An 11,124-nucleotide genomic window follows, 5' to 3' on the forward strand; every position below is an offset into this window, starting at 1 on the left:
ATATTTAATATATATAATAATATATATAATTATATATATATATATATATAAATGCACATATGACGTATCAGGTTTAAGATATATGATGCCCCAAAAATTAACACATCTGAGCAGATCCAAGCCCATTTCAAAATTAGCAATAAGCCTTTAAGGCCCATACCCCATTGTTGATCAAGGGCTCGGATACCGATTTCAACCTTACAGTTAGAAGTCCGAACCCATATGTCCGAGCTTATAAATCTCCGATAGGGCGATCTCCTCAACCCTGTTTACTAGAAGTCCGAGCCCACCAAGTTGCCAGGAAATCCGAGCCTTGATGCAGTAAGGGAATGAGAAGATATTCTCGTTAATAGATAAGATGTACCGATAAATACAAGATTTGAATAAATCTCATATTAATCTCATCGAGATAAAGCAAGAGTCCTAGCCACCGTGACTAAGGAGTCTTCCGGTCTGGGGTTTCCTATCTTGGGTAATTCTACCCCAGCAAGAGCCCTGCTCCAACAAAGTAACTAGCAACTCATGCCTCTATAAATATCAAGTATTGGTCATGGTTTTAACACTCTCATATTCTTTTACTCACTTATCATTACTATATACCTCTCTTAAGTTTGCTTTATGGACTGACTTAAGAATCCGAGGCGTCATGCCGTAAAACTCAATGGTGCCCCTAACCCTTTTTCTGTCTGTGCAGAACTCAGAGATCCTACCCGATCATCTCAGCCGCGAAGATTTGAAGATTCACTCTCCAGACCGAACCATGGCAAAATTTTGGTATCATCAGTTGGCGTCGTTTTTGGGAATTTGAAGAAAAAGAAATAAAATGGTGAATACTAAAGATATTGCCAATGAGAGATAAGGAAATCGAAGTAATAATTTATATTTAATTTATATATATGCACGTATGACGTATCAGGTGTCAAGATATTTGATGCCCTCAAAATTGACTCATCTGGACGGATCCAAGCTCATTTCAAAATTAGCACTAGATCTTTAAGGCCTAGACCCTATTGTTGATCAAGGGCCCAGATACTGAGCCCAACCATACAGTTAAAAGCTATAACCCATATGTCAGACCCCATGAATCTCCGATAGGGTTGATCTCCTCAACCCTGTTTACTAGAAGTCCGAGCCAACCAAGGGGCCAGGAAATTCGAGCCCTGAAGCAATGATGGAATGGGAATATTTTCTCGTTAATAGTTAAGAGGTCCCGATAAATACGAGATTCAATCAAATCTCATCGAGATAAGACAAGAGTCCTTGCCGCCATCAAGATTCCCAGCCGCCGTTGTTAAGGAGCCCTCCTGTCTTGGGTTTTCTGTTTCAGTAGGATTCTACCACAACAAGAGTCCTACTCTAGCAAGGTAACTAGCATCTCTGCCTCAATAAATACTAGGTATTGGTCATGGTTTTAACTCTCACATTCTCTTGCTCACTTAGCATTACTATATCTCTCTTTTAAGTTTGCTCTCTGAACTAACTTAAGCATCGGAGGGATCACGCCGAAAAACTCTCTGGTGCCCCCTAACCCTATTTCTGTATGTGTAGAACTCAGAGCCCCGACTCCATCTACTCACCTACTAAGATTTGAAGATCCACTCTCCAGACCAAACTCGAGGTAAAATTTTGGTATCATCAATTGGCGTCGTCATTAAAAATTTGAAGAAAAGAGATAAGATGATGAATACTGAAGATATTGCCAATGAGAGCGAAGGAAGCAATAATGACAACCAGAGCCTCATTGTGGCCGAGCTGACACAATTGATTACCGTCACAGTGGAACAAGTGTTGGCCAGGCGGGAAGGAATGGATCCATCTAGGGAAGGAAATTTTCCCTACTGCGAAAACCCAAAGTGGGGCGGGTTCGGGGGAGAGCTATCGGGTTTGGTTTCAGTTTCGGGGATTTTTAAAATCCTCGTAATGATTCGGGGGCGGGTATGGAGATGATATCCCCATCCCTAAACTCGCCCCAATAATAATAATAATAATACATATGTGAACAAAATAACCAAAATCTCTGGGCCACTTAAAAAACTAACTTTAAATAAATTTTAATTTTAAATATTAGCCTTTTACAATTCAAAATTTGATAAATAACACTCACTTAAAAAAATAATTAATTAATTTAGAAAAAAGCGTACAAAACAGGGGAGAAAGGAAATCAATCGGTTCTTCTTCTTGTTCTCTCCATTTCTCATCCTTCTCACAACGATTTTTTTTCTTCATCCTTCACTCATTGGTCTTCTTTTCAATTTTTTTCTTCCTCTACATTAAACAAGAGATTATTGTAGTCATTTTTTTTCCTAAAAAGAGTTTCAATCTCTCTCAACATTGTCAAAGATTTTAAATCAGGAGTAAGTTTCTAATGTCATCTCAATTTTTTTTATCGATTTACTGGTTTTTATTACAATGTATATATTGTAAATATAATTTTTCATATATTTTATTCTTAATTGTTCGGTCGCCCAAACATTATGGGTTCGGTCGCCTAATTCTTTTTTCAGTCGCTCAATTCTGTTTTCAGTCGCCCACTTTGATATCTTATGTCATCCGAGTATTTGTTAAATCATTTAATTTTCATGACATCTTTATTGCTTATTTTGTATAGGAATGACGCTCATCCAGATTTTGATTAATTCTAATGGAGAGTGGAAGAATGATGAACAAGGAACTTATACATGGTTATCCGAATCTAAAGAATGGACAGCTATTTCCATTGATGGTAGTAATTTGACCATAGAATGTGTCATGAATGAAATATACGAGACACTTGGTCTGGATAAATCAGATGTTGAATTGACATTGAGTTATTTACCAGAAGTAGATTCTTGCAAACCATGCCCAATTTATATACGAAATTCACGATCCTTGGGAACATATCTATAATTTGGTAATTCACGTACTAGACCTGTTTTGCATGTGGAAGTAATTGAGATTTGTGATATTGGAGTTGATAGAGAAAAAGTTAATGACAGTGATGTGCATTTTGGAGATGTGGAGGGTAGTGCTATGAATTATAATATTAATGTAGAAAATAGAAAAAGAAAATGTGATTTTGATGTAAATGTAGAACGTGGAAGGAAAGGAAATTGATTTGGATATGGATGCTTTTAATCAAGGTCTTCGTGATGAATATTTTGGTTGTACTTTTATCCAAGATGGTTTTGAATTGACTGCAGCAACAAAAGAAGTCGTCGTTGAAGAAGATAATGCCAATAAAAACTTGAACCAGAATGATGTCTTCGATCTACCAAGAACACAAAGTCCACATGTTGATTTCTATCATTCTGATTTAGTGGAAGCGAATACACAAAATTTTTTGGCGATTAACGATGGTGATGGTGCATTTTCATTCACCGATGGATCGAATTTATTAGTTGGTCAAAAGTTCAACAGTAAAAATGAACTTAAGAAAGAATTGACTAAGATTTCTTTGAATGCTTCATTTGAAATGAATGTTGAAAGGTCGACAAAGACACTTTATGTGATGGGATGCATTACAGAAAAATGCAGTTGGAGAGTGCGAGCAACACGAAAGGCTAATTCAACTCAGTTTGAAATTCGAATTTATTGTAACATACACACATGTGACCTTTCTGACAGAAGACGAAGGCACCGACAAGCAAGTTCTATTGTAGTTGCAGATGTATTGCTAGAAAATTTTAGAGGGCAAAAAATCACCCCCGTGCCAAAAACAATAATGACAATGATGCAAAATAAAGGGCTTGGTGTTAGCTACTACAAAGTTTGGAAGGGCAAGCAACTTGCTCTTAATCATTTGAGGGGAGATCCAGAAGAGAGTTACAGAAATTTGCCAGCTTATTTATTTGTTGTTAAGCAAGTGAACAAAGATACTACAACTCATTTGGAGACTGACTCTAGTGGAAGATTTAAATACATGTTCTTAGCTTATGGGGTATACATCTCTGGGTTTCGTAGGATGCGAAAAGTTAAAGCAATTGATGGGACTTTTTTGAAGGGAAAATATAGGGGTGTTTTGCTTCTTGCAACAGCCCAAGATGGAGATTTACATCAATACCCCATTGCATGGGCTGTTGTTGACTCAGAGAATGAAATGTCATGGACTTGGTTTTTGCAGAAATTGCATGAAATGATTCCAGATGATCCTGATTTGGTAATTATCTCTGACAGACATGCTGCCATTATCAGCTCAGTGGCCATTGTGTACAAGCACTCACATCATCTACATTGCACATGGCACCTTTCGCAAAATATCGGTACCCATTGTGGTAAAAAGGGTGGTGGGGTTGAGTTGTTCATGCAAAATGCATATGTTTGCAAAATGTCCGACTTTAACATGTTATATGAGAGGTTGAAAAATCAATACCCAAGTGTGGCTTCATATCTTGAGAAAACCAGTTCACCAAATAAATGGTCTAGAGCTTTCTGCCGAGGTAACCGATATGATATTATGACAACTAATGGGGTTGAGTCGATAAATTCTAGATTGTCTGAGGAAAGAGAGTTACCAATCATAGCACTGTTGAATGCAATTCAAAATATGATTTCATTTTGGTTCAACAAACACCGCACGGCAGCAGAGTTAGCTTCATGCAGAACGAAGTTGACTCCATCTATAGAGTTGATTTTGCGAACTAGGTTTATTCAATCACAATGTCTAAAGGTAACTCAGTTGAATGATTCTGAATATCATGTAGTTGGTGATGATACAGATGAAATAGTTGATTTCTCCACCTACTCCTGCAGTTGTTGTGTGTTTCAATGTGATAAAATTCCATGTAAACACGCATTAGCAGCTTGTCATCTAGCAGATTTTGGTATCTATGAGTTGTGCTCACTTTATTACCTTGTGCATATGTGGCGTCAAGCCTACTCGGGTACTATTTACCCCGTGCCTCATTCAAGAGATTGGAAGATTCCCGATTATATTTCTAATTTGGAAATGCTACCTCCTAACTTCAAGCCAAAACGGGGGCGACCAAATAAACGAAGAAGACCATCTATTGGAGAGTTTGGATGACAACGAAAAAAGAAATGCAGCTTATGCAATGATGTTGGACATTATAAGACGAAATGCACTCGTAAAACCACTTGATGTACTAGAAAATATTGTTTTTTGAAAGTGGATGGTTGGATGTTTTTTTAAATGTAATGGAACATTAATGATTTAGTATGAATGAATCGAAGATATGTTGTACTATTCAATGTATAAAATGTGATCAAATTAATGTTTTGTGGACTATTTACTATATTATAGTATAATATAATCGTGTGAGTATAAAATATAAAAGTGGCATCAAATAATTCAAAGAGCGACTGAGAGCGATTGAGTGATATATGATTCTTATAATAGAAAATACGAGCAACTTCACGTTTGGGGTCTATCTACTCTATTTTGGTATAGTATAATGGAGTGATAGTGTGAAATATAAAAATAATGTCATAATACAAAGAGCGACTGAGAGCGACTGAATGATATATGAGTGATATAATAGAACCACTTGATGTACTAGAAAATATTGTTTTTGGAAGCGCGAGGTTAGATTTTTTTTTTTAAAAAAAATGTAATTGAACATTAATGATTTAGTATGAATGAATCGAAGATATTTTGTACTATTCAATGTATAAAATGTGATCAAATTAATGTTTTGTGGACTATTTACTATATTATAGTATATTATAATCGTGTGAGTATAAAATATAAAAGTGACGTCAAATAATTCAAAGAACGACTGAGTGATATGATTCTTATAATTGAAAATACGAGCAACTTCACGTTTGGGGTCTATCTACTCTATTTTAGTATAGTATAATGGAGTGATATTGTGAAATATAAAAATAATGTCATAATACAAAGAGCGACTGAGAGCGACTGAATGATATATGAGTGATATAATAGAACTACTTGATGTACTAGAAAATATTGTTTTTTCGGTCGCCCTCGGTCATTTATGCCTTATTTCACTCTATGTTTAATTTCGTAAATTCTTATCCATGAAAACGTATCATAATATAGTAAATATAGTAAGTAGCATATAAAACATGACTTTGCTCACTATTTTTTACTATATAACTCAGTCGCCATTCGGTCGCCCTCAGTTATTTTTTCCTTATTTCACACTATGTTTAATTTCGTTATTTCTTATTTATGAAAACGTACCATAATATAGAAAATAAAATATAAAACACGAGTTTGCTCACTTTGTTTTTGTTATATCTCTCAATCATCATTCGGTCGCTCCCAGTCGCCATTCGGTCGCCCTCAGTCATTTTTCCCTTATTTCACTATGTTTAATTTCGTAAATTCTTATCCATGAAAACGTACCATAATATAGTAAATATAGTAAGTAGCATATAAAACATGAATTTGCTCACTATTTTTTACTATATAACTCAGTCGCCATTCGGTCGCCTTCAGTAATTTTCCCTTATTTTTCTATGTTTAATTTCGTAAATTCTTATCCATGAAAACGTACCATAATATAGTAAATATAGTAAGTAGCATATAAACATGACTTTGCTCACTATTTTTTACTATATAACTCAGTCGTCATTCGGTCGCTCTCAGTCGCCATTCGGTCGCCCTCAGTTATTTTTTTCTTATTTCACACTATGCTTAATTTCGTAATTTCTTATCTATGAAAACGTACCATAATATAGAAAATAAAATATAAAACACGAGTTTGCTCACTTTGTTTCTGTTATATCTCTCAATCATCATTCGGTCGCTCCCAGTCGCCATTCGGTCGCCCTCAGTCATTTTTCCCTTATTTCACTATATTTAATTTCGTAAGTTCTTATCCATGGAACAAATAACTAAACCATGGAATCCATGGGATGTAAAACAAATAATTAAACTATGGAACAAATAACTAAACCATGGAATCCAAAAAAGAAAAAAAAACACACAATTGCATAATATCTAGTAGAAACACTACAAATCATTAGTTTTTGTTTGCAGTTGTACATAATCAAAAAAGCTACAAAACATCCCAACAACCACCATGGTATCGCTACAAATCCAATCTTTGTTCCAAGTACATGCTGTTAAATAGGGTCTACATGAGTCGGCTATCTTGTCATTTATTTCATATGGATTGAGACGAGCTAATTCCACCTCGATGGTCTTGATCACCCATGCACCACAATCATCTCTGCAAAATTAATATTATTAAAATTAATCATGGAATAAATGTAAAATAAAATAAAATTTAATTTGGTGAAACAAACCCAGCAATATTCTGAGGGAATGACGGCGGTCGTGTAATCTTCCATGTATCGGTTGTTACTACGCCCACAATATTCAATAATCGAGGTATTAGAACTTGTAGCGGACGAACATACGACTCCATGTTAATATCTTTGGTTAAACAAATTCCACAATCATAAATTATGATAGATGTGGCCTTTATATCGATTTTTACAGCAACCCAATGGTTGGGGACATGGTAAGGCACAAGGATAAATGATGTTTCTTTCCATGGCAATGATTTCCATTTTCTACTTGATCCTTCAGCCACTCGAATCAAATCCTCCCAATGACAATGAGACATACCCTTTTCAGCTTTGGAATGGACAACACCCAAAAGTCCACTAAAATAACCACCCATTATAGCAATGTCTTGTGCCACTAAATGAGGATACTTTTTTTGAAGCACCAAAAACCCATTCATGCATTCGTTAATGTGCTATAAATAAGAAAAAGATTAATGATTAGCACAAAACACATGAAGAACATATATATTAATTAAATAGATTAAATCATATATACTCACAGAAGATCCAAGCCACGACCTAGGCAAGAGCAAATCATTAAACCATTTCTTATCGTAGGCGGCCATTAGGCATTGACGAGTGCCTTTCATTGTTTTAATTTGCTCCTTCAAAGCTTTAGTTAGCTTCGGTGACTTTGCTATTTGAAGTGGTTGAAATGTGCCATTACATGATCCAAGTTGATGGCTAACTAATACAGGGGGCGTCTCTGACAATTGCATGAAGGGCGACGATAAGTACGATGACTTCTTGATTTGCCTCTTAACCCTGACATAGGTTAATAACATGTTATTGTAAGCTTTCTTATCATCATTATTGTTTGCATCTCCAACTGGTTGGGCATTGGAAGCTCCTTCATCAACTACGAATTGTTAGGGAGTGTGCAAGATATGTTTGCTTGGTTGGATCATGGAGTGTCCATTTAGAGGAGATGTAGAACCTGTATGTAAAATTATATATATCTAAAAATATTTAATCAGGTGACATGACTTATCCATTAAAGCATGTGACTTACCTTCTGATGGCAAGACTTCTTCATTAACACAATTGATATCAAACATCTTTTGTCTCTTTGCTTCTGGAAGTATACTAGTTGGTTGACGTGATGTCTCTGCTGGATTTTTTTCCTGTTTTTTTACCTGGACAGATACCTCTTCAAGCTTCTCCTCAATCTTAGTAAATCTTTCATCCACGTATGCTTGCAATTTTCTAAACTTCTCATCTATATAATCTCGAAGTTGGACAAAATAATTTGGAACACTGGGAACCTATCCAACAAAAGCACTCGAATCAATATGTGTGGAGGTGTGTGGTCGATCTTCTTCTTGACGAAGTGGAGGTGATTGTTTGTCATGTGCATCTGCTCTCTGGCTTTGCATATCTTCAAAAGAATTTTGCTCTTCTAAGGGTTGATCAACGTTTTCGGGACTGCTATCTGCATAGCAATATACATTTTGTCTCTCCGACAACAATGGCAGAACATGCGATAAATTAGGATCTGAATCAGAAAATTGACCATTTGCAATGTATGAGGCTTGTAGTTCCAACTCTGTAGGTGTCAACACGCCAATAACCATCTGTATATTTCAAATTATAAAATTCCAACACTCAATTACAATTAAATATATTTGAAATAGTAAATAAATTATTGGAAAAATATGCACCCTATTTAAACACTCATGTGATGCTTGAACAACTTCATTATACTTTGGAGATGATTTCACATGCCAATCATTTGAAATCCATCCACACATACGCGGAAGTATCATGTTATATCTATCTCTTCGCTTAGCAAACTTCCTTGCAATGCCAGGAATACATTTATATGCAAAAATCTGCATTAAAAAAATTATAGCCAACTTAATATTAAATAAATTAACTAAATAAATACAAAACAAATAAATATCTTACTTATAATGGATGAACAAATCCGTTCAAAGTAAACGCTCCATATTCGACAATCTTTTCGTTCTTCTTCTTTTTCTTCAATTTGATTGAAGTTAAATCTCACTTTATACTTTTAAGAACTTCGTTATAACCTATCGTACCCCAAGGATATTTGTTAAACAAATCCAAATCCTCCACTAAACTCAAAAGCATGTTGTCAACTTGAGGAACCGTCTTTTGTCGAACTGGCCAAAGAACAGCAGCACCAAAGTACAAACATGCTAAGTTCAATTTTTCCAAATTTATAGTGCGTTCAGGTGTTTTTCTCATTTCCATTAGTTTTGTCGCCACCTCCTCACTATATACATTTTCATTGCCACAAAAATGTCTATCCCGAAATTGCATCGTCTCTCCAACTTCAGGAAAATCTTCTGAACAATCAAGCCCAGTTATAAGTGCATACTCCATTTTCGAAAATCTCAACGGTCTTTGATTCACAACCATACACAACTCATCACTAGTAGTCTTACATGACTGTCGAGCCATCAAGAATCATATAATCTGACTGGATAAATTGTAATCACTTACATACTTAATTAAATTACCAAATTGAGTTCCATCAATCATATTCTGCATCTCTGCATCATTGAGGCATTCCTTGATAGTTTCTGATACACTTTTGAAATGAGAGTTTAAACTTAATTTGCATTCAAAGTGATTCTTTCTCAATAACTGATGTTTCAATTTTACCTACACTCGAAAAAACAGAAATGATATAAAAAATATAAATATTTTTCAAACATAAACAACAAATACAATGTTGAACACAATTTCTCAACAAAAACACAAATAGTTTATTCATTTATCAGTTACAGATATGTAAGAAAGTTTAAGCAAAAACTCAATTCCACAAATCTAACTAAAAGTAAAAACTCTATAAAATTAATATAAAATGATAAACTTACCCAAACTTCTTCTTCTGCCATTTTAATTACAAATGTTAAATGTATGGTTGTTTAAATGGTCCTTGATTAGTGAATTAGACCATTGATTGATTCAATGGAAAATTTTTCTAAGCTGGACTTGCGGGCTGGGTATCACCAAATACGGATGGATTTCAGGGACATTCACAAGACAGCTTTTCGAACTCATGGGGATCATTATGAATTCACTGTTGTGCCATTCATTTTGAAGAGTTAAAGGATCAACAATTAAAGGATTGGGCCACCAAAGGAATATGGTATCAAGATTTGAAACGGAAATCTAACTTCATAGAGTACAAATTAAGGAACATTCGATGGCGATCTTTTATAAGATTATATAACATAATTAATTGCTGCCAAAGTCAAAACTGGTACCATTATTACAATACAATCTGCATAATCCCTTAGGAGATAATAGGGTAAAGAAAGGAAGGAAAAGGGAACTCCCGTGCTTACCTCGAAGCATGAACAATCGCAAGAAATTCTGTGAGCTCGAAATGCCACCTTAATTGAACTGCAGCCAAAGCGAACGTGATAACGATGAAAACAATCAAATGAAAACTGAAGAGTAAACCTGAAGCGAGAAGAAGACGACGAGGATCCAAATAGGTGATAGGAGGTAGGAATCCCATAAATATAAACAAAATCAAACACATACAATAAGATTATGAAAAGGAATCAACGGAGGCTCACCTTCCGGTTAAGATTGTAACGGTGCCACTCAGATTGTAGTGAAGCTTCTGCTCAGAATCGTCGAGGAATTCTTTGTTGCAAGTGTTGCAAGTCAATCCCGGTGTTTGATGACACCAAATGCAGAAGACATCCCACAATGGGATTTCAAAAGAAAGGAAATGGTAGGGTTAAATAAAAGAAAAAAAATAAGGATTTAAAAATATTTAAAATGGGGTAGAATAGATATTTTCAAAATGATGGTTAGTTTTTTAAATATGAGAATGTGATATTTGCCTAAATTTCCCGGTTTTGTATGTCTTATTACCGT

General features: G+C 35.1%; 1 protein-coding gene across 1 annotated transcript; it reads right to left on the reverse strand.

The window, feature by feature from the left end:
- Positions 1-6,916: 6,916 nt before the first annotated feature.
- On the reverse strand, positions 6,917-10,191 carry LOC140963206 (uncharacterized). The gene is made up of 7 exons (XM_073422500.1): positions 10,107-10,191; positions 9,166-9,891; positions 8,919-9,089; positions 8,270-8,831; positions 7,758-8,194; positions 7,213-7,670; positions 6,917-7,136 (listed from the first exon to the last, which is right to left on the reverse strand). Exons 5-7 carry the CDS (start codon positions 8,040-8,042, stop codon positions 6,917-6,919), a joined length of 963 nt encoding a protein of 320 aa, XP_073278601.1. The 5' UTR covers positions 8,043-8,194; positions 8,270-8,831; positions 8,919-9,089; positions 9,166-9,891; positions 10,107-10,191.
- Positions 10,192-11,124: the final 933 nt, after the last annotated feature.

This window comes from Primulina huaijiensis, chromosome 17, assembly GCF_012295235.1.
Source record: "Primulina huaijiensis isolate GDHJ02 chromosome 17, ASM1229523v2, whole genome shotgun sequence".
Taxonomy (NCBI): domain Eukaryota; kingdom Viridiplantae; phylum Streptophyta; class Magnoliopsida; order Lamiales; family Gesneriaceae; genus Primulina; species Primulina huaijiensis.

Bases quoted from the DNA above. Each gene is read 5' to 3' on its own strand.
- LOC140963206 (XM_073422500.1), bottom strand. From the start codon at position 8,042: ATGTTATTAACCTATGTCAGGGTTAAGAGGCAAATCAAGAAGTCATCG. The intron at 7,671-7,757 runs GTGAGTATATAT...TCTTATTTATAG, and splicing joins GGTCGTGGCTTGGATCTTCT to CACATTAACGAATGCATGAA. The intron at 7,137-7,212 runs GTTTGTTTCACC...TTAATTTTGCAG, and splicing joins TTCCCTCAGAATATTGCTGG to AGATGATTGTGGTGCATGGG.